This window comes from Gallus gallus, chromosome 3 (assembly GCF_016699485.2).
Source record: "Gallus gallus isolate bGalGal1 chromosome 3, bGalGal1.mat.broiler.GRCg7b, whole genome shotgun sequence".
NCBI lineage: Eukaryota > Metazoa > Chordata > Aves > Galliformes > Phasianidae > Gallus > Gallus gallus.
Window position 1 is genome coordinate 75,194,686 of NC_052534.1, and position 23,429 is coordinate 75,218,114.

The 23,429-nt window shown below is 38.8% G+C and overlaps 1 protein-coding gene across 3 annotated transcripts in view; it reads left to right on the forward strand.

Moving 5' to 3' along the window:
• The window catches only part of MDN1 (midasin AAA ATPase 1), a 93,956-nt gene that overhangs the window by 60,807 nt on the left and 9,720 nt on the right, over positions 1–23,429 (forward strand). Inside the window, exons 64-93 of one of the 3 annotated variants that reach the window (XM_419835.8) lie at positions 7–168; positions 609–882; positions 1,402–1,637; positions 2,285–2,380; positions 2,640–2,734; positions 3,462–3,586; positions 4,691–4,837; positions 5,107–5,216; positions 5,631–5,704; positions 5,925–6,120; positions 6,733–6,892; positions 7,055–7,201; positions 8,382–8,508; positions 9,403–9,508; positions 10,583–10,698; positions 11,779–12,264; positions 12,808–13,034; positions 13,400–13,549; positions 13,750–13,922; positions 14,313–14,474; positions 14,906–15,043; positions 15,999–16,140; positions 17,075–17,247; positions 17,479–17,622; positions 19,250–19,385; positions 20,000–20,328; positions 20,571–20,732; positions 21,092–21,193; positions 21,386–21,587; positions 22,234–22,401. In XM_419835.8, coding sequence (XP_419835.4) covers positions 7–168; positions 609–882; positions 1,402–1,637; positions 2,285–2,380; positions 2,640–2,734; positions 3,462–3,586; positions 4,691–4,837; positions 5,107–5,216; positions 5,631–5,704; positions 5,925–6,120; positions 6,733–6,892; positions 7,055–7,201; positions 8,382–8,508; positions 9,403–9,508; positions 10,583–10,698; positions 11,779–12,264; positions 12,808–13,034; positions 13,400–13,549; positions 13,750–13,922; positions 14,313–14,474; positions 14,906–15,043; positions 15,999–16,140; positions 17,075–17,247; positions 17,479–17,622; positions 19,250–19,385; positions 20,000–20,328; positions 20,571–20,732; positions 21,092–21,193; positions 21,386–21,587; positions 22,234–22,401 — 5,065 coding nt within the window. Of the gene's footprint in view, positions 1–6; positions 169–608; positions 883–1,401; positions 1,638–2,284; positions 2,381–2,639; positions 2,735–3,461; positions 3,587–4,690; positions 4,838–5,106; positions 5,217–5,630; positions 5,705–5,924; positions 6,121–6,732; positions 6,893–7,054; positions 7,202–8,381; positions 8,509–9,402; positions 9,509–10,582; positions 10,699–11,778; positions 12,265–12,807; positions 13,035–13,399; positions 13,550–13,749; positions 13,923–14,312; positions 14,475–14,905; positions 15,044–15,998; positions 16,141–17,072; positions 17,248–17,478; positions 17,623–19,249; positions 19,386–19,999; positions 20,329–20,570; positions 20,733–21,091; positions 21,194–21,385; positions 21,588–22,233; positions 22,402–23,429 lie in introns of those variants that run through there. The other 2 variants (XM_004940386.5, XR_005858499.2) reach the window with 2 other exon arrangements.

The window sequence follows — 23,429 nt, forward strand, 5'->3', positions numbered from 1 at the left end:
TCCTAGGCAATCATAAATGAGTGGGATGAACAGGAACGCCGTGCCCAAGAGCAGGAGGCAATGGAAAAGAGTCTGTACAGATTCAGAAGTAAAACTCATGGGAAAGGACAAAGTGAGGAAGAAGAGGAGGAGGAGGAATTTAGGAGGAGATTTCCTTTTCATGAAAAGGTAACAACTGTAACTTTATAAAGAAACACAAAATTTATGTCTATAGTAGCTACTAAGAATACATGCTGTAAGTAAAATGAGATGAGGCGTTAAACAGTTCTTACTTCAGACCTTAAAAATTTGGTTTAGAGTTTAGGATAGACAGATAGTAAATACTGTGAGGTTTAATTTCTTTCCCCCCTTCAGCTAGCTTATCCCAAGTTAAAAACTGAGTGGCAATATCATTAGTTATTCACTGTAAAATTATAGAATGTGATTCCCTGAGCAGTTAGGGTCTGCTGAGGTTACATTGCATTATTGTGTGGCTGGAAAGTTGAGAGTTAATAATTGGGATCTCCAAGTGATCAAACAGCATCCAGGCAACTTTGCAACAGATACAACTGCTGATGCTTGTTCTGGAAGAAACAGTAATCGACCTTTGATTATATTGTAATTTGCAGGACTTTGAAGATATCACAGCTCAGGCAAGTCTAGAAGAAAAAATGGAAACCGGAGAGCCACTGGAAGACCAACTGGAAGTTGACAGAGCCCTTTTGTCCAAGAGCTCCATGCAAACTGTAATGATGGTTCATCAACGGTTGTGCTTAAACTTCGCTCAATCCCTGTGGTATCAACAGAGTCTGCCTTCTCATCAAGCTAAACATTATTTCAGTGCATTTATTTCCTGCTATCAAACCGGTGCATGTCTGGTGTCGCAGTTCTATCCTTTAGTTGGTAAGACTACTAGCAACATTTCAGATGTTGTATAGTTTTAACTTCGTAATAATGAGTTACAAATGAATTGTATGGCAGTTCCTGTGTGCAGAATACACGTATGTGTGCAACTAAGAAGCAAATAGTGCAGCAGGACTGCTACTTCTGCAGTCACCTATTTTTGTGTTTATACCTGAAGTGTAATGTATGTGAATGTGTTGTTTTGTTTTGTTTTGTTTTTATTGGATTAGTTTTTCACAGAACCTCACTAATAACTTTGTAGTGAATGCCTTCTCAGTGTGAATTTATGAACTGAGGAACTGGGATCTCCTGGCCTACTTTTAAGATATTGTTATTTTTCACATAATATTTTGATAAAATAGAGGTTATGAACTCAATGCTTTTGAGTGGCATAGTCATCTATCCTTGTGGTATATATAGTATGCTACAGTTTGGAATATAGGGAAAAATGAACTTATCCTGTACAATGGAAAAATAGAAATTAATAGCATGTGTGATGTCTTCTTTTTGGCTTCCTAGGTGCTGAAATGAACAGTAGTCTTTTGGGAAGCCAACTTCTAGTTAGCACTCTTCTTCACAATACCTTTTTTGAGGAAATGACTTCAGATCTTGTGCTACAGCAAGATGGCCCATATGATTTTTACCAGCATCCTAATATTAAGCAAGTCCGACAGTGCCAACCTGTACTTGAGAATTTTGCTAAAGAAATAAACAGGTTACTGCAGGAATGGCCAGAGCATCCAGTACTTCTGCAGGTAAGGACAACTCAACAAACGTTTGGGGAAGAAAAAAAAACCAAAGCATTTTAGAATTGCTCGTGTGTGTAAATATCTACATACATAGGCATAGACCTCTGCTTGCGTGTCTGCCCAAACATCACTGTTACTTACACAGACGTTTCAAAGTCATGCCTTCTTCATAAAGAGATATTTGGTACTCCTAGCAATTCAGCTTTACTTGTGGAGTGCTAAGTAACCTTTAGTGCTTGCTGTGTTCTAACAGCTTTCATCAGTCTTTGATCTGCCATACTTAAAAGATTTTTGAAGTCTTACACTATTCAGGCTTCTAATTTTTCCCAGAATGCTTCTTTTCATAGTGTTCTAAAAGTTGATGTCTTTGTTATGCTTAATTATAAGGGGTGCTGTGTGGCTCTTAAGTTATTTCTTGAGGACTAATGAAGAAACTCAGGATCAATCGGAGCTCCTAACGTTAGATCATTTGTGCTCCTTTTCTTGATAACACTGACATTTAATGAACTACTAGTGAGCTAATACTCAAATGAAGAAGCAATAGAAAATAAACATATTCTTACCTCTTTTATAATATGGTTATGCTAATACAAATTAACATGAGCATTTTGAGTCAGATGCTGTAGGTTGAACACTTGTGCTTTGTTCTGCAGCTGTTAGTTGTGATTGACAGAATCCAGAGCTTTCCACTCTCTAGTCCCCTCTCAAAGTTCCTGAATGGCTTGGAAATTCTTCTTGCAAAGGCACAGGTAAGAAGAGGGCTAAGGGAAACTTCTTTTATATCATTTATTCTTCCTTATGTATATAGGTACCATGATAGACAGCTTTCAGTTGTTAATGCTTTCCAGGGTTTGGGGAAGTGAACTGCTCCATATTGCTGGTTTAAGGAGTTAGGAAGGCAATGGAAGAGTACTACATGAGTCTTGCTATGCGGACTCTAATTTCTTACTTTCTATAAAGAAACTGATTGTTGTTTTGTATTGTTTTTTTTCTTGTTTGTTTTCCCAGGATTGGGAGGAAAATGCTAGTCGAGCTTTGTCTTTGCGGAAACATCTTGACTTGGTCACACAACTGATTATTCAGTGGCGTAGATTGGAGTTGAAGTAAGAATTGTTCCTCCTTACTGCTATTTTTTAGACACAAAAATTCTGTCTCCATATAGAAATGAGTTCCAATGTATTATTGCCTTAGCCATAGAACATTTTCTTTTTATGTGCGTGAAGCTGCCATAGAGCACAGGTATGCAAATAAAAACGTAGTTGAACTGGCTCAAAATGAGCACGTCCATCCCCATATTGCCTTTTGTGGTGACTGCATGTGGATATATGTGTATGCCTCAGGAGGGACAGAAGCAGGACACAACTAGAATAATTCATAATATTTTCCCAGCCTTCTCCTGTTTTTATTCTGGGGGTTGCTAAGCCTGTAGTGGTTTGTCACTTTAACAATCACTATTAAATTTTACTTAAAATTCATTAACCAATCTCCTGTTAAGACCATGTAAAATTTTTTATCCACAATAAGCCATGATCAGGAATTCTAGAAGTCCACCTCATATTTTGTGAAAGAAAACTTCTCATCCTGGCTCTGGTTTTATTTGACAGTTCATGGCTCCTTTGTTTCTTCTCATGATTTTAATAGTGACAAAGCCATGATCTTCAGTAGTTGATTATGTATATTAAGCATACGTGCAGATTATCTCAATCTGTAAAATCTTCCTTTAGTTTAGCAGAAACAGGGAGTGAGTGTTGTTTTGAAGCCCAAATGACTCATGATCTTGATTATTTAATTACTATTTTTTCCTTCTCTTCCCCCACTAATTGGTTTCAGTTGCTGGTCAGTAAGTCTGGATAATATTACAAAGCAACACGTGGAGAAATCCACAAAGCACTGGTTCTCACTCTATCAGATGATTGAGAAGTATGTGCAAGAACAGACCAAGGCTGACAAGGAAGGTAAGTGCTGTTCTTACATAAATACGTGATACAGTTGCAGCAGTTCCTAGAGATGCATAGCTAAACTCTTAAATGACAGCGCTTAACTGTGCAGTTTCAGGTGTAGTTCTTCCACACAGGGTGAGCTTGACTTGGTATTTTATCTGAAGCCACCTGTGTGTTGCATAGATCTAATACTGTAAGTTGTGTAAGGGGAACAGTGTCTGTAAAAGGCATTCTAAAGAAAGTAGAACTCTGTAAATGGCACGTTAGGGACATAGAAACATTTTTAAATGGATTTGGATTACAGGAAGCTTTCATTTGAGATGAAAAAGGCATCTGACTTTTAAGCTGTGCAAAGCACTTCTCACGTCCTATCTGAAATGCTTCTAGTATTTTGTGTAAAGCAGGAATAGTTCCTTCAGTCTATATACTTTTGGTATATACTGTGCCTTGCAAGTCTGTCTGCTGGTGTTCAAGTTACGTAAAGTAGGAAAAAAATGCTGCTGTCAGTTCTAACCCCCCAGAATGTTATGAAATTGTGAAGATGAAAATAGCATTCTCTGGCATAAGGCAAAGCTCTTCCAATCTCATTAGTAATTTATGCATTGTCTTAACAAATTCAGATCCCTGGGTTCTTTTTTAGATCTCCCGGTGTTTTCTCCTATAGGTAATGCTCTGAGGATGCTGTAATCTCTGCTAGATTCTTCCAAGATCTGTTTCTGTCTTGATTTTGAGGCAGTAAGGAACTGATGGTGGCTAATTCGTAGCACGTAGTTTTTCATGATGGCTAAAAAAAAAAAACTGTTAATGTAGTAGCAGGTAGTCATCATGTACTTGGTTTACTCTGAAATTGGGCATGTAGCTGTCCTCCTTAATCCGCTCTTTATCCTGTCTTCTTTTTTTGTTTGTTTGTTTTTTTTTCAGTACATTTTTTGCTGGTTTTACTCATTATTAATTTAGAATCACTCATTTTTTTTCTCTGTTTGTTTCAAAACTTGCCCAACAGAAGCCTGATATTTAGTTGGATGTTCACAAAGTTTTCATGTCTACAGTTTTCATGCAGTGTTTTATTTTGTTTTTTTTTTTCCATCTCTCCTTTTAAATTTCTGGTTTAATGTTCAGAAACTGAGCTGATGAGCCTAAAAATGCTGGTCAACACACTACAGGCTTTCATTGAAGGGTCTACGCTAGGAGAGTTTCATGCACGACTTCAAGCATTGTTGGTTTTCCACTGCCATGTCCTACTGATGCCTCAATTAGCAGAAAAGGGTAAGTTGTTAGCATTAAACATGGTGAGTATTCTTTACCTGGCTGTCATATTCCAGGCTTTCCAAACAGGTGGCTAAGAGCTCGTAAATACAACAGGAGCTAATGCTGCATTGTCTTGCTCTCAAAAAAATCCCTTTGGTCTGTTATTCTCTTGCTTTCACCAAACTTCATGATTATAAAAAAAAAAAAAAAAACAGGCTGCATTTCTGCTGTTGATACTGAAGAATATCCTGTTTTGAAAGAAGATTTTTATTGTCTATCCCTTCCAGACATCCTATGCAGCATCCTGTGGAATCTCTACAATTATTATAAGCAGTTTTCAGAGTGTGTTGAGACCAGAATCACTGAACTTCGTCAACCTATAGAAAAGGAACTTAAGGTAAGAGAAAACTTCTCTTGGACAATACCTCGAACTAACCAGAGGAATTGTAGAGCAGGTATTTGAATTTGTATATAATAGCTCTGTTGGCCATTGAAATCCACATTATTCTTTACCTTTTTATTGATAAGAAGATATTTCTGTGGCATGGAGTTGGTGGAAGTTGTTAATGTTTGGTCTTGTTTAGCCACGGAGGTTCCTACCAGGTAGTGAAGACCCTTTGGCTTTCACAATGAAGTAAGCATAAGCACCTATCCTGTAGCATAAGACAGCTATGCAGTAATTTGCACCTGTACTAAGATGTATTTTAAGACAGCTAGGTCATCATAGCTGATCAACTTGGGAGATTATTTTTATATGCAAATACTTCATTATCTTTGTATAAATATTCCCATTGATTTTTTCTTTTAATAGGAATTTGTGAAAATTTCCAAGTGGAATGATGTCAGCTTCTGGGCTATTAAACAGTCGGTTGAAAAAACTCGCAGGTAACTCAGAACTTGAAATTAAGGAGCCGTTTAGGGAGTGATCATAATAAAAGTGGTATTTTATGTATGGCTGTATTTGGAACCTTCTCTGTAGATGTAAAATTTGAATGCAGAAATGTTTCTTTTACCCATAGCGCAGTGGAAATGCTTATTTCCAGCAGCTGAGATATTGACAGGATTGGAACACTCAGTGACTGTTTTGCTTTCCTTTGATAATTAGGACTCTCTTTAAATTCATGAAGAAGTTTGAAGTTGTTCTGAATGAGCCTTGTCGGCCTGCTTTGGTGGAAACTGGTAAGGAAGAGCAACTGGACTGCTTGCACCAGCAGGAGGAATCTGAGAACAAAGAGGCTAAAGTTCAGAAGCTAAACAACGCTCTAAGGAGAGTTCTGTCTGCTAGAACAGCTGCTGCCAAGGTGACTGTATTCTTAAACCTAAGCGTAGGAAGGCTACTTTGTATGTTCTCATCTATATGTTGTTTTTCACTGATTTATGGAGAAAGATCTTACATAAATGTCTAGTCTGTTGAATATATTATAGTTATATAGCTATGAGTATATTATAGTTGCATATAAAAGACCAACTTGTTGGGTTTTTTTCGTGTTCAGTGTTACGAAACTGCAGGTGGGTGGAAATGTAGCATGGAAAGACAAGTATGTTTGGTATTGACTTGGCACAATATTTACACGCTCCTGGAGATGATAGCAGTTGAACATTTTATCTCTTAAATTACTGGTATATTGTCTGTAACAGTTTATTACTTTCCTACTGGTACGTTGATATTGACAAGAGCTGGTAATTGGCATTGTCTTCTTTTTGTAAACAAGGAGATTCCTCACGTAATCAGTACTTGAACTATTCCATGCTGAACCATGTTGAGCGAGCTTTGGGATTTCAGGTGTTCTTGAGTTTCAAATGAATGTGAATTTTGCCCTTGTTTTTGAAGCAGTTTACTCTGTGTTAATTTATAGACAAGACAGCCTCAGTCGTATGTGTGTAATTGGATTTTTTTTCTTAATTTTCCTCAGCAGCCACTAACAGAAGAATGTCAGGATGTTATTACATTTCATGCAGATTCTCTTCAGTATCGCCTGCCTAAACTTACCAAAAAAATGAAGAAAATGTGTGTGACAGTTACAGAGAGTAATTCATTCTTAAGTCTGCTGGAAAGTCTTGACCAGTTCACAGGTTAGATACTCATGATTTGCATGTCATTGTTGACTTTGTTAGCATGAGTGTTATCAGGAACCATGTAGATACATAGTTCTCTTTATAGACTGTCTTCCCATGGCTGGTTAGCATTCACTGAAGTTTCAAACCTCTCACTGTTCCCTTCTCTCTTCCATGCAGGTGATATCATTGGTTCTGTAGTTGAACTGCAGAATTTAACATTTGATCAGACAGCAGATAAGGAGAAGCAGAAGTCAGAGGCCAAGCATATTCAGATGCAAAAACAACGGGCTTTGTCAGATCTCTTTAAAAGCCTTGCTAAAACAGGTGAGCTTTGATTTGAAATGTGCTTAGTTTAAAAGTATAAAGTTAGTAAGCATTTTGCATTTTTGCCAATACATGTAAATATACAATAATAGTATGTTCTTGAAGATACTGAACCATTAATGCACAGAATCAAGTAAATCTCTTTCCCTTCCTCTGACACACGAGTTCTTTCATACACCTTGTCTTCTTTGTACATTCCATTGTATGTGAAACAGTTGCTTTTTCGAAGCAAAAATCTACGTTATCTCTAGTCAGAAGTCACTGCCCGGTTTATAAACAAAAGGGAAGATGAAAGTCCTATACCTATTCTCTTATCCAGAGCTAAAGTTAAATTAAGTTCTTTAAATGAGAGCCCGTCCCTCAGTTTGACTGACTGGCAGAAGTCAGATTGGCAGTGGTGCAATTATGCTGTGGAGAATGAACAGTCAGTTCATGGGAATCACTGTAGGAACCCCTTTGAGAACCTCAGTCTCCATTGCTGCCCTTTGTAGTCATAAGGTCAGGGAACTACCCAAGCTGTTATTTGTTGCCTTTTCCTTTCGTTATACTGAATTCATCAACTGTTCTTAGTCACTGACCAGCGAAGGCAAGCAATCTTGATGTCTGACAGCAGAACAGTAGTCTGACAGCATTCCACCAAGTCATAGCCAGAGGTAGAAACAAACAGAGCTTTGCCTTTTTTTTTTTTTATTTTCCTTTTGAAGAGAGTTTACCATTTTTAGTGCTTCTCATGGAAGCCACAGCTTTCAGCCTGCAGTGATTTTTAAGAACCTCAAAAAAAAAAAAAAAAAAAAAAAATTAAATTAATCTCTCCCTCCTGGCTGCAGAGATTAGGTTTTAGAAGTATGTATCTGTAATTTATTCTCTTAGGTTTTACTTCACGCTGTCACATGCTTCACAGGTTGAAGGCTTTTCCTTCTCTTGACTGCCACCACAAACTTTTTATATATGCAAGTCTGTGTTTGCCTTATTTCAGCTGTGTTCTTTAGCTGAAGGTAGCTCAGCTATGATGTATTATTTTACAAAACTTGGAAAATGTTCAAAGGCTTGTCAAGATTAGAAAGCATAAGGAAAAAATCATACATTGGATTTTTAACATCTTAATGTCAGCTACCTGACTCACGTTTTCTTCATTTGAAAGAACGAGGGCGTAAAAAGATGTATTCAATTGTCATTCCAGGTTTGTCATACCGAAAAGGGCTTTCTTGGTCCCGTTCAAAAGGCCACCATGAAATACTCTGCGTACAACCACTGGACTTGCGTAGTGTGTTAGCTGTAGTAAATAATATATGTGAACTGGATGCCACGTACGTATACAGAATTTTTAACTCTTACACTGTATGAGTCCGATACTTATTACAATTTATTGCATGTGGATTTAAATGGGAACTTTTGGATGTTAATTAGTTCAGGGTTTTACATTTGTCCCCTTCTCTGTTTGAAAGTCCTGTATGTACTGTACTGGCACATAAAACTTAGAGAGGTTTGGGTTTGGTTTTTTGTTTGTTCTTTTTTAGCGTTGGATTGTTTTTAATTTACACTTCAGGCAACTTCACCACCAGTTTCACTGGTTCAATGAATTCAGTTAACCCACTGTTGCCCAACTTTGCTTGGGACGGTTTGTTAACATAATTAGAAGGTAAACTGCTAATGACTTAACCCTTGTAAACTGCAACTGATCTTTAAGTCATCAATTAGTTTTGTTTTCATCATTGGCTAATGGGATATTTCTTGAGAAAATGCATGGACTTCAAAGTGGACATCTGTGCAAAGTCCTGTCTAGATGGAAGATGTTCCTTCACATGTTTTTCCGGTCTTTCAGACAGCAAGTGCTCAGATCTGTGGGTTTAGTTTATAATATATTCTGTAGGGGCCAAAATACAATCATTATCAAGCTTGATTTAGCAGCATTTTGAAAAAAAAAAACAAACAAAAAACCCCACACGTTAAGCTCTAAATGATATTCAGAGATTTGATTTCTACCTTAAGTTCCCACAGGGCTTATTATAAAAAAATCTATAATAATTTCTCATGACTTAGATATTTCTTGGGAAAAATGAAGAATTGAGAGCTCAATACGCGTGCAAAATAACAAATTGTAAGCAGATAGTTTTAGGTTGAAGAGCTGACCTAGTGGTTATAGTATGCTGAGGTACTAAAATTACTTACCTTCCTATTACCAATGTTTTATACTCTGTCAGGTTTCTGGCAGAGATTTCCTCTGCCTGGGATGGGTGCCAGAAGTACTTCTATCGCTCGCTTGCACGCCACTCTCGACTTCAGACAGCATTGTTGGCCCCTGCCAAGGTAAAGCAACTAAAAATGGGCATCCTATTTTTGTTCTCTTTTAATGGAATCTTCTAGCAGTAAAAGGGTGATGTGAGGTAATGCTTTTTTTTTTTTTTTTTTAATAAGATAGAAAATATTTGGGGGACAGATATTAAATTCAGCATTTTAAAACCTGTTGTTTTATGCATGAACGATAGAATGAGCAGATTGTTAGTTAACAGTCTGTGCAGTGTACAGTATTTCCATCCCAGCAGTTCCCAAATTGCTGCTGGTTCTTCATGAAGGACGTGTCTCAGAAGCTGAATTAAAACTTAGTAGGAGAACAAAATCAGGATTAATGATCGTGAAAAATCTGTTGAGTTTTATAAATTGGAAATAAATGAAGACTATTTAACATGAAAGATAACAATGCACTGCCTTGCTTAGAAATTGATGTAAAATTGACAGAAGGAACAGCTGAGTTCTGCCAAGTCAGTATCACTTCTCCAGGAAACGGGGATCTCTTCCAGATGATTTTCCTCTCACTATACTTTGCACTTCATTTTACAACATGAGATGGCAAATATTCCAACTGATAGTTGAATAAATAATGGAACATATCTGGGATTGGCTTTGCTGTTTATCGTCAACATTTATTCTACACTTGAATTCAGGATCCTTTCATTTAAAAGAATGAAAGTATTCTTGTAAATATGGTGAAATGAATTTATAGCAGTGTTTGTGGATGTAAAAATTTAAGCTGGTATCTCCACTTGGGATTTATGTGTTATTTAGGTCATGTGGCTTTACTTTTTGAACTCAGCTCCTGATAGAAATTGCTGCAGTGGAAGTGCAGCTTAATACTACTTTTTGCAGAAGGTACTTGAAAATCGGAGTTATGTGGAGAATATGTGAAAGATGCAAAAGATTGAAGAGAGTGGAAAGTAATAACTATGCTTTATCTGCATTTTAATACTTGCTCACTTAAACCTTAGCCTTTCACTCTGTTCAGTGAAATGGAATGGAGGCACAGCCCACGTTGTCACTCAATCTGCTTATTCATCAAACTATTCTCTCCCTTCCCTCCTGTTTCTCTGTGTTTGTTTTCTTTAGGATATTGGGCTAGGTAGTGTTGAGCGATGCAAAGGATTTACTGCACACCTCCTACAGTTGCTTGTCAGACAGAGACAATCTCTTACAGCCTTGACGGAGCAATGGATCTTACTAAGGTATTTTACATTATACCATTACATCCTTATTTAAATGTTTGTCACAGAATTATTGACAGTAAGCTGTTCAAGAAAGACAGAAAATGATATGGTAGAAAAATTCTTCCCCCTGCTTTTCCGTTTCTCCTCTCAGTTGAGCCCAGATAGAAAGAAGTGTGTGTTTGGGGTTTATCCTGTCATTGCAGCTGGCATGTTGGAATCAAAATAACAGGAAAACCAAGTTAGGTGGACGTGAAGTCTATAAAGTAATTATTTATAATTAATTGCACTGTTAAACCTATAGGTTATCGAACGTTTCCCGTTTGGTATTGGCCTAAGTTAATTTTGGCTATATTCAAGTTGTTGGTTTCATTTCATTTTTGAAATAAATAATCTAGATTGTCCTTTGGGCCAAAAGGAAGAAACCTCAGCTGCTCAAGAAGAAACATTCTTGAAAGCTGGGAGATAGTAGGGTGTGTTGAAATGGTAAAATGGTAGGAAATGTGTCTTACTTGATGGAATTTCTCCCATCGTATTTCACTGCAAACTCCGCTGTTCTGTGTATTTCTGCTCATCACTAACAACATCTATTAAACGTGAAGTTATGGCAGAGATTTTCCTTTGTACAGGGAAGGAAATCTGTACTGGAGATGATTGGTGCAAAAACTACGTTAACTATGTTATTAGTAAAATAATAATAAAACAATAGCAGTGATAAAAAAACAAATTCCATGTGAACAAGTCTCATTTGATTGTATAACAGTGGAAAATGAATATGTGAGTGTCAGGACTGGAGTCTAAGGATAATTTAAAAGGTTGGTGTTGATTCTGAAAATTTTCACTAAGGCCTATTTCTGGTGTGACTCAAACATGCAATAGAGAGGAAAAAAAAAGTCAATCCATTTTTAAATGTGTGTATATATATATATATATATATATCCTTTTAGTTTTTCCCGGATGAAATTTGCCTTCTGCTGCTTTCATTCTACCTAGAACTTTTATGAACTTGGTCTGAAGGCTGAGCTTTTAAAAGGGAGGTATCGTGTAAAACTCTATTATAGGGTTTATACAGGTTTTTTTTCTTCCTTTCTTCTTAACCAGGCGCCTCCTGAGTTGCATCCAAGAGATAGACAAGAGATTGAGTGCTGACAGAGAATATAATGTAGCATTACCTCCTCAACATAGTTTTCAACACTGGACTGACAAACTGCAGCAACTTTCCATGCAGTGTGTGATGGTTCTCGAGGAGCTGTCCTGGTTTATACAGTGCTGCCCAACAGAAGAGCAAATGAAGTGCAGTGACAATGAAAGGACAGATGTCAAAGGAAATGTTTTTCTGAGTTCGGGTCCTGAAGAGATGCTGGGAAATATTATCTCAGGAGTACCTGACCGAATTCCCTCAGAACTTAAATATCTGTCTCCAGTAACAAGTGAGCAACTGCCTCCTGGATGCAGGATGCGAAATAAAGATCAGCTGTGGCTGCAGCTGTCTGCTCAGTTGGCAGCAATGCTGACACGTGTGAAGGCAATGAAAACAGAAGTGGACAAAATAAGACAACAGCCGTGTGAGACCTTATTTTATTCCTGGTGAGTTCTATGTCTGCATGAATTGAATTTCTGCATGCTGTATGTTTGTATTAGATGCCTAAAGTCATCCTGACGGTTGCCTATGTGTATCTTAAAAGGTATTGTTTCAGTGTTCTTGAAGCTTGTTTCTGTTTGTTTTTCTTTCAAACTGCAGTGTCTGGCTTTTCAAACAATTGAACACCCATCTTCTCTCGGCCTGCTGAGCAGTCAGGAGAAGATGGGTCCATCTCAGCTTCCGTGGTTGTCTTTGGTCCCTTGGGATTTCATCCCCTTTGCTCTTTACTTAATGATATAGAGTTCTAATGTAAATTAATAGAAGAGATTTATTTGAAAAGAGGCCTGAAGGCAGCCTATTGAAGGAAAAAAAGAAAACATTTACAGTTTGTAGCGAATGCAAAATGAAATAGGCATAAATGACATCACTGCTTGCTGTTGAGTCTTGTACTTAAACTCAAGATGGATCAGAGCCCTCACGAAGAAAAGCTGTAGTCTTAATCTGAGGCGTTCTTTCTTCTCTCAGTGTTACAATCTATCTTGTTGCAGGAGAGATTTTGAAGTTTGCACATCAGCTATGAGTTGTCTGCTGGAAGTCTCGGCTCAGTTACAAGGTGTAGAGTCCCTGTTTCACCTGGATGAGGAAGAGAGGCAAGCTGCAGATCAGATGGCTGTAATCAAGAGCCTCAAGTATATACAAGAGGAAATTAATAGTACATCTACAGACTTTACAGTTTGGAGAAAGCAGCTTCTTGCTTCCACATCAAACTGTAGTGGTAAGGACAATTCTCTACTGATTTTGTACTTCAGATAAAGATATAAAGAATTCATTAGGTTGATTATTGCAGAAGATTGCTTATTCACTGCTGTTGCCATGTGTTCACTTGGATATCCAGAAACACTTGATGAAATTCAAACTGGGAGAAGTTAGTCTGAGTTGACATTGTGCAGTAATACATTTCCCTTTAGTCTCTGGTGCTGGCAGACCTTGTGTTACAGCTGTAAATCAGAATTAGCAAGGGTTTGTCAGTACAAATATACAGTAAAAGCTGCAAATGCTTACCATATTCCTTACATAAGAAAACTTGTAGACTAGTAATTCAATGTCTTTCTGTTTTAAACTGTCTGTGTTATGATTCAGAAGGAAATAAAGAGTCTGATGAAGAATTTGTGGAGCACTTCTCAGCTCAAGTGGAAACTGTTATCCGTGGTGTTCTGTATGCCATCCAGTGTTTGGTAGAGAGAAAACAGAAAGGTGGAGAAGAGGAAGAAAAACCTTCAGAGGAAACTGGTGAGATTGTTAATTTAATCAAGGGGTAGTGAGAGAGTTTAAACTACTTGAACCTAAAAATGCCAGTACCCAAGGAAACTTCCATTCAATAGTTGTGCACATGAGCAGATAGCATCGATATTTCTTGTTTGCTTGGTAGTACATTTTAGAATATCAAATGTGACATCCATCTCTTTTTTTGCCCCGTGTTTCAACCAAAGACGATACAGCTTCATTGGACACGATTAAAGCAGGACATTTAACTAAACTTTTGGATGAAGATATTTCTGCTGATGTGGAATCTTTGCATGTACAGAAAGTAATTTCAGCAGTTTCAGAACTCATGGAGAGCCTGAAATCTTACGGAGAAGATTGCACTTCGGATAAACATAAGGTAAAATTGTTTTTCCTGAGAGCTTTTTGGCTCAGGGGTCTCAGTGGTTTGGAATCATCAGCTGTGGTGGTTAAACACAAATTACTTCTTATTGTTCGTTACTGTAGGACTAGAAGTATGTGAGAGAACATAACTGAAAGTAGATTCGCTCTTTTGTAACATAAGATGCAGATGGTCCTTTAATAGAAAGGAAAAATGTTAGTTTTTGTGAAATGTGAAAGCTTGAAAAAGCTCTAGGAAATTTATATTGTGTTTAAATCTGCCTACTGATATTTCTGGCTTGAGCATCTGTTTCCAGTCTCTATCAGAACCCTCTCTGAGGTACATCTCAGTAATTACATTATCATGTTTGACAGCTGTTCTTTGATTTTTATTTTTTTTTAACTGCAGTTCTTCAACCAGTCCTGCTATTTGCTGGTGCGTCTGAAGCCCATGCTCTGCAAGTTTTCAGACCTTATCCTGTTCTACCTCACTATTTCACTGTCATATCACCGGACTACTGGAAAACTGCTTTCTGTTTTAACTAGTATTTTCACAGAGCTTGCCCAGAAGGTAAGTTATTAGAGATAAAGGTGGATGTATGAGAAGCATAAGAATCATAGAGTCATAGAATGGCCTGGGTTGAAAAGGACCACAGTGATCATCAAGTTTCAGCCCCCCCGGCTCTGTGCAGGGTCACCAACCACCAGACCCGGCTGCCCAGAGCCAAATCCAGCCTGGCCTTGAACGCCTCCATGGATGGGGCATCCACAACCTCCTTGGGCGACCTGTTCCAGTGTGCCACCACCCTCTGTGTGGAAAAACTTCTTCCTAATATCTAACCTAAACCTCCCCTGACTCAGTTTAAAACCATTCCCCCTTGTCCTGTCACCCTAGTAAACAACTGTTCCCCCTCCTGTTTATACGCAATTCTTACATAGAAACTAAGCGTAAAGATATACTTACTGGTACAGAATGTCTTTAGTTTCTGCTTGCCTTTATAGGGGTTTTGTCTGCCAAAAGAATTACTTGAAGATGAAGCTGGAGAGGGAGCAACACAGTTCCATGATTATGAGGAAGGTGGTATTGGAGATGGGGAAGGCAAGAAGGATGTGAGCGACAAAATTGAAAGTGAAGATCAGGCAAGTTGGTTTTTTAGGAGAGGGGACGAGGGGGAGGTGGGAGTAGTTTTAAATAAAACTGAGACTACATGCTGAAGAAAGCATCTGGTTACTTGTCAATATAAATGCAAGAGTTTTCAGCTATTTTTGTTAAGTTTGGTTTCACTAGAATTTCTTTTCTGAGCAACTTTGATACCTGTGCTGTTGTTAAGGAGTAAAAAGTAATTTATGCTGGCTCTGTGTAAACATGGATGGTCAGTTCAGCAATATTACTGAACATATTGTGTAGGAGGATTGAATGGTTTTGATGAGGAATATGCAGAGTAATAGAAAGCGCCAGGCTTTAGCTTGATGTGTTTGGGTGGAGAGACAGCTCACATGCAGAAGTTGTATAGTGTAGTTGACATGAGTTTGCCTGGACCTTCAGACTGAGAAGTGTTAGGGAGAGACATTGAAAACTTCCTCTTGATGGCTTTCTGGGAAGCCATGTTGAATGGAGAATGCTAATAAGGGGCCCTAGATAGCTGATCCAGCTGGCTCTGAGTTGGTCTTTACTGGCTAACTTCAGTTTGCATCAGTTACAATTTGTATTTAATATCAGTAATTGCTTTCAAGAAATGAGGAGCTAACTTACAAATGACCAGAGGATAATACAAATAACCTTATGTGAGGTTGTAGTTAGGCTACTACTAATAGGACAGTTCCTTCTCTGGAACAGATGTGATAATTTTTCCTTGAACTCAGCTTCATGTGTGCACAGAACCCACCAGAACTTGAGAACCACGTTGTGAAAAAATGAAACACATCAGATGTTTCCGGTAAAAAAAAAAAAAAAAAAGTGAAGTTGTGTTCAGTCTCCCAACTAGGTTGGCTTCTGTCTTTCTATATAGGTTTGTAATTATTGTTGTAGTACTTCATGTAAGCTTAAATATATACACAAGGTTCATTGTAACTTTTGTCTTTACCAATAATTCAGATAGAAGACAGTTTTAAAAAGGGTGAGGAGAAGGAGAAAGAGGATCAAGATTCTAAGCCAGATATTGAAGGAGAAGACAATGCAATTGAAATGTCAGAAGACTTTGAAGGAAAAATGCATGATGGAGAACAGGAGAAAAAAGGTTTGATCCTTCCACTAAGGCAAACTTATAAGAAGTGTAATAGTGTCCATTGGACACTAATAGTGTCCATTGGACAAAAAATGTCCAGTGGTTGATACTTTTGTGTATTGGTGCATATGCTGAAATGTCAGCATTCAGCAACAAAAGAGTAGTGCTATTTGTATGTGAATATTAAGAAATCTTCATCTGAAGACTAAGAAGTTGAAGATATTCTTCAACTCTTCCATGGTGGCTTTGGATCAGAGGGAGCTGTTTCCTTTTTCCTATTGTAAGATGACCCTTGGACAAGTGTTAGTCACTGACTTTATGGATCTGTTGAAGATCAGCAGAACGCTTACAAAAGAGAATGTGACAGTAGTCAGCTTCCCTGGTCACATTTTAAGTTATGGCCGACTTTTAAGCAGTGGCGATAATTCACTTTTACCAGATGTTACTTTTTCAATTTGCTAGTCATCCAAAAGGTAGCAGTTCTTGCACTTCAGACGGTAACACCTTGAACAGCTGCAACTAACATGAGTTACAGATTAGAGTAGTGTTAATCTGCTCAAAACATCTGAGAAGTGCCAAGAATAAGCTCTTCAGCACAAGAAAGGACATTTTGAAACTAGTGAAGTGAAACGGACCTTTCCTCACCCTATAATGCCAAAACATATGGAAAAGGAAGTGGGAGAGGGTGAGGATTGGAGAATTAAAATCATCCACATTTAGCACTTGCCACTTGTTAGAGAATGTTGTGTCTGTCCGTCTGTCTGTCCAAGAGAGCGTGCTGAACCATCTCATTAGATCCCTGCTCTTCTGGGTGTCAGTGCATGCTTGTCTTGGTCTGCATTGCTCCATTGAATCCATGAGGTGGTGTATTTCAGGTGTGAAATGTGACTGCTTGTTTGTTAGCTTTATCTCCTCTGTACTGAGACATATCCTGAACTATACACAGAAAATGATGAAAAATCCGATGAAGAGGAAGAGCTGGATAAGCAGATGGGAGATCTCGATAATGCTGAAGCTGATGATAAACTGGATGAGAGGCTTTGGGGGGATGAAGAAGACGATGATGATGATGAAGATGCCAGTAGTAAAGCAGAAGAAACTGGGCCAGGGATGGATGAGGTAAGGAGAAAAGTGGTAGGAAGAAGAGTATCAAGGGGATTAAATTCTCTTATGACCTAGACAGTGAATTCCCTTACATAGTGGGCTCTTTGGTCTTGGAAAGGGATCGTTCGAGTATATCCTAAATGATTTAGTGTTGCCTCTTTTCCTGTAGGAGCTGGTGTCTTGTTTATTCAGATGTTGGGAAGCAGGTAGCCTAATTGAAGTTTCTTTGGATTTTTTGTTTAATAGGAAGATTCAGAGCTTGTTGCAAAAGATGACAATTTGGGTACAGGAAATAAAGATAATAAAAAACAGCCTCCCAAGGATGAAGAAACAGAGAATCAAACAGAAGACAATGAAAACAAAGAGAAAATTCACGAGCAAATTGATGAGGTAAAAATTATTTCGGCTCCGTGAATTATTTTGTTGTTAAACCGTATTCTGTTGCTCACATCAGTCATTTCTGAGCAATTGAAGTGCTCTTTATTTTAATGGTGAAGTACACTGAGTAAAGTAGTTCATTTCAGAATCAATAACTGACCACATTGTATCCATTATAGTATATTTTCTGAGGTGTAGCCCTAAAATTTTTATTTGCACTAACCTGAATGTGTAATGGCTTCCAAAACAGGCTTTACACTGAATTGCCATTTTGATGGAGAAGGCTAGGAAGTCCTTGGTCTGCTGTGATTAGCAATGGAAGCATTCAGTGGACTCATCCCAAAAATCTGCCTGTAGTATCCCTGAAGATTCTGTATAGCGTGCAAGAGTGCATTTACCATCTGCAAGAGTGTAGTCTTTCAGGAAAATAGTATTATGAGCACAAAGTATGCTGTTTCAAAGAAATACCAGGTTGTATAGATGGGTGGTAGTTACACCTTGGTGAGCAGCTGAAATCTGTTGCATCTCCCATTCCCCCCTCCTCAAAGGGATAAGGTGAGAAAGTACAATGGAAAAAGGCTCAAGGGTTGAGAGAAGGATAGGGAGCTCACCAATTACCACCACAGGCAAAACAGATTAATCGCAGGGAGGTTAATGTAACTTATTGCCTATTACTAGCAGACTAGAGCAGTGAGAACTAAAAACAAACTGAAAACACTGTCCTCTTACCCACCCTCTCCTACCTCCTCCCTCTGAGGGGCACAGGGGAATGGGGGCTGTGGTCAGCCCATGATGCTTTGTCACTCCTCCACGGTCACTCTCTGCCCCTGCTGCATGTGGATCCCTCCCACGATGTAGTTCTTACTGAACATCCCAAATGGGATTCCCACAGGCTGCAGCTCTCCCAGCACTGCTCCAACATGGCTCTGTTCCACGGGGTCTGCCCTTCAGGCACTGTTCCTGCACTGGTCCCTCAGACTGCAGCTCTGTCCAAGGGCTGCTCTTGTGGGGAGGCTCTCCATGGGCTGTACCTCCTTCAGGCCACATCCACTGTTGCACCGTGGGCTCCTCTGTGGATGTGTGGGTAGATCTGCTCTGCGTTATTCCCGTGGCTTGCAGGGGGATGGCCTGCTCTTCTGTGGGCCTCTCCAGGGCTGCAGGGAGCTGCTGCTGTGTGCCTGGAACTTCTCCTGCACTCACCTTGGTGCCTGCAGGGCTGCTTCTCTCCCATTTCTCCCCTCTCCTAGCTGCTGTTGCATAGCAGTTTTTCATTTCTTAAATCTGCTCTCCCAGAGCACAACCAGCATCACTCATGGCTCAGCTCTGGCAGCTGCAGGTCCCTTTTGGAGAAGCTGGAGCTCTGCTCTGACACAGGGCTCTGCTCACAGAGGCCACCCATGCATGCCAAAACTGTATGATGTAAACCCAGTACAGTAGATCCAGTTGCAAAAAATAATCTTTCCTGCTATTATACACGTGACTGTGTATTGATGGAAATTAATATATAATTGATCAGAATGTAATATGGTATTCAGTGTTTCTGTGTCCTAGAGTATTCAGTTATATCTTATCTCTCATCTTTGCCTTTTCCCTCACTCACTATATACTCCGTGTTTTTTTCCCCATCCTTTTCTTGCAGAGAGAGTATGATGAGAACGAAGTAGATCCTTATCATGGCCAGCAGGAAAAGCAACCTGAAGTTGAACCTTTAGACCTTCCTGATAACCTGAACCTAGAGGATGATGAGAAGAGCGATGGAGAGAAAGAGGGTGAAGGTACAGCTGAAAATCTCTGAAGATTCCCAACTGAAAACTAAGTGGAAATAGCGAGGGGAGAGTCAGACAATGAGCTTTATTTTTCTATCAAGTAGAAGGGAGGAGGCGGTAGAATTTTGTATGGCATGAAGTTACAATTTCAGTTCTGTGTATTAAAATACCAAGACACCAAATGCAGATCAAAACTTAACATTGCAGCGTTTTTCTTTGCTAATCTTTAATGCACACTGTGGAGAAGTTTATTTTCCTGTGATCTAATTGATAAATCCTCATTGTAGAAGCTCCCTGTTTCATTCTTCAGTTACTTTTGTATTTGCAGGGCTTTTTTCTGATACTTATCAGCATTTGCACTCAAAGGCGACTGGAGGTCAAGAACATTAGATTAAACTTTGTTAATGGGAATGCATTGTTTTGTATTGTTAGCTGCTAATTGTGATGCTTAAAGAAAAGGTGTGCTGTGGAGAACTTGAGATTCTACGTACAGAAATCTCGTTATTTTCTCTATTATGATTTTTCGATATCCTCGTTGGGTTTGTTCTGATCGTATCTGTAATATTCACTGCTCCTATACTTCACTGAAAGTTTTGCCTACCTTTCTGGTTTATTTAATACAGAAGAAGAAGAGAATGCTTTCGAAATAGATGAGAAACCTGTTGATTTAAATGAGGCAGAGAACACGGAGGGTCAGAATGAAGAGAATAATAGTGAGGCAGAAGGAGGCGATAAAGATGCAGAACCTGCTGAAGAAGGCATTGCTGAAGAGAAGGAGGAAAAGGAAGACGAAGGGGAGAAAGATACTGATGATCAAGAAGAAGAAAATACTGGGAACACTGAGGAGGCAGAAGAGGAAGAATCACAACCACCTAATGAGGAAAAAAATGAATCTGCTAAAGAGGAGGAAGAGAAGGGAATCCCTGCTGCTGACCAAGGCCTTCAACCTCAGGTACGGAGTCACAAAAGCTTGTTGTGTATGTTTTTTCTCCTATATGAGACTGACAGTGTTCTGTGTTACTTTGTGACAAATTTGATGTTGTGGTTGGGATGTTAGTAAAACTCATTAAGAGAATGAGAGATCTCCTTACTATTAAACTGGTGTATTTCTCTTACCCATATTCCTGTTACCTCTTTGGCTTTCTGCTTCCCCATGCTTCGTAGAATGTTCAAATAAAACCAATCTCATTTCAGCAAGAGGAGGATAAAGATAACCCAGAGATGGATGAGCAGGTCCCCGAGTCTGAGGAGAGGATGGAGCATGAAACACAAGGGCAGACTGGGCAAGAAAACCTGCAGAGTGACAGTGCTGTAGAGCTAGCAGGAGAGGCGTCAGAAAGAGACCAGTCTAAAGAGGTAAGCTACGTGGAATTGTATGAGCTAGAAATGCTGGACTTGTGAGTGTGTTTTTAAGCGGTAATCAGAGAACTGCTACAGTAGTTTAAGAATTGTGTCCAGGATTCAATTTTCAGAGCATAACTTACAAGGTAACTGGAAAAAAACAAATGAAGATGCCTTCCTAGCAATGAAGTATGTGATCAGTTTAGGCTAATTTTTGGTCTGTGAAACTGCCTCTCTGCCCTACACAAGAATAAAGCTTGCAGTTGTGAGCCAGTTTTCATTCACACCAGAAGGCAGCACAGTGTTTCGCTTTGATTTCTGACATTTGTCTGCAACCTTCTTAGTTACAGTTGCAATTTATTTTGGTCTTTCAGGAATACGGAAGCGGAGCTGCAAGTGCAAATCAATCAGAAGGCCATGAATCTACACGCATGGCCCGGATGGCTTCTGAAAAGCAAAGCAGGAAGAACACACAGGTTAATCTCATTCTTTTCTCCTTTTTAATCTTTTTTTTCTTTATTTCTTGTTTTTTTTAAGCTTTGTACCTAATTTGAATGACCGAGTCCTGCCTGTTTGCTGGTTGATATTAAGTTTCTCTTTGTTAGAAGTCATGTTCTAATCTGTATTTGGCTGCACATCACATGAAGTTCATGGTCATAATTTTTCAGAGTTTCAAGAGGAAACCTGGTCAGGCAGACAATGAGCGCTCAATGGGAGATCACAACGAGCGTATCCACAAGCGACTGAGAACCATAGAATCCAGCAGTGAAGCAAAGGAGAATACAACCCAGTCGAAGCAAAACGTGGAGGAGGCCGATGCGTTTGAACACGTTAAACAAAGTTCTGAATGCTATGATGCACAGACCTATGGTACGCGTTGGTATTTCTGAGTGTAAAGAGTTGTCGTTCCAGATTCAAATCCCAAAGCTCCTATTTACTGTAGTTTCTTGTAGTACTTCACCCCCCTCCCTCCAGTTATGTTTACATCTTGCAAAAAAAGGACATTAACACTATTTCACTATGGTAAATGTTATTCTTTGGTAATCAGGTTCAGGCTAATGATAATGCATTTGAAAATACTGAATTTACTCATAAAAGTGGGACTTTAGTCTTTTAAGCCTATTTAAAATTCTTTCTTTTCAAATCTTATTGTATGTATTTTGAAGCCCGTATTGCTACCATGCTTGTGAAATATAGCTTAAGGCTACAAGTTCCTTATTCTGTATCAAACTGATGATCCTTTAAAAATATTGCTCTAAACTAAATTTAATTAAATAAATTGCTTTCTATCAAAGTAATTGCTCGAGTTTACTCTTGAGATTTTCAGAGGGAATAGCTCTTTGACACAACATGGAACAGAACAGTGAAAGGTAAGAACAGATGTTTCAGACAGAAGCTCAGATGATCTGTTTTGAAGTTCAGTAAAGCTTATATGTAGTGGCCTCAGAATGCAGGTTTTTTGTAACTGTACTTTTTCATTCCTCTCTCCTTAATGACTCGTGTTGCCTTTGTGCAGACGTAGCTAGCAAGGAGCAGGAGAAACCTATTATGCCTCTCGAAGAAAATGAAGAGGGAGAACCTGAAGATACAGCTATGGAAACAGAAATGCAGAACGAGGATCTCCAAGCAGTGGACATAGAGGAGCTGAAGCCAGAAACAAAGTCTACTGCCTCTAAAACTTCTGGTACATTAACTTAAAAACCATTCTCAGAGCAAGCTGACATGCATGCTTAAACACAGAATCATAGAATCACCAAGGTTGGAAAAGACCCACAGGATCACCCAGTCCAACCATCCACCCATCACCAATAGCTCTCATTAAACCATGTCCCTCAACACAATGTCCAAACGTTCCTTAAACATGCACGTAGGTATTTATATTCACGTGCAGTGGATTCATCTGTCTTCTGTAAGATTAAAACATCTGACTATAGTTGATGTTTCTGCAGCAGTATTCTTACTCTGGCCAGGTAACTAGTGTTAGCCTCTTCCTAAGTTGGTGAAGTGACAGAGTGCTTTACTGCATTCCTTCAAGTTAATGATCTCTGATCTTTATGTACTTCTTTGAAGAAGTGAAAAGAAAGCACTTTTCCAATATGTTAGACACAGTGGCAGTTCTCTTAATTGGCACCTAACAGCAGTCATGTGTCACCAGCCACAGCACCACAGAACTCAACTGTTTTTGGGTAAGTTCTGACCAGTCTTCAGGAAGTTGAGGAGCTGGTCTGAGCCAAGTCAGGTGACGTAGCACTGAAGTTGTCCTTGTGCCACTACTTTCTTTCATAAGTGCAAATGAAGTAAAACAAAACGGAGTTGCATATGAGTATTCCGTTTTAGGTAGAAGTCACTGTAGCCTGGAACCTTAAATGTTTTGGGTTATTTATTTCCTCTTTATCAAACTATGAAAAAGCTAGATAGAGAGAGAAAATTAGTTTTGCCAGCCTGGATTCCCCTTCTGTCTTCCATTCTCTTCAGGTGTTTACTCTCTTCACTAACAAGCCTAACCGTGCCGTGGTATGGGCATGTGTGCAATCAGTCTCTGTTTTCCCACAAAATCCTATAACAGTATGTGCTGAAAAACAGTCTTGATAAAAAAAAGTCCATTTTTTTTATCCTTAGAATAATTCTTTAAAAGTTATTGAAGGGAATAGTACAGGAGAAGCAAGAAAAAAAAATTGAATTCTTTAGTCCAGTGCTTTACTGATAAACTGA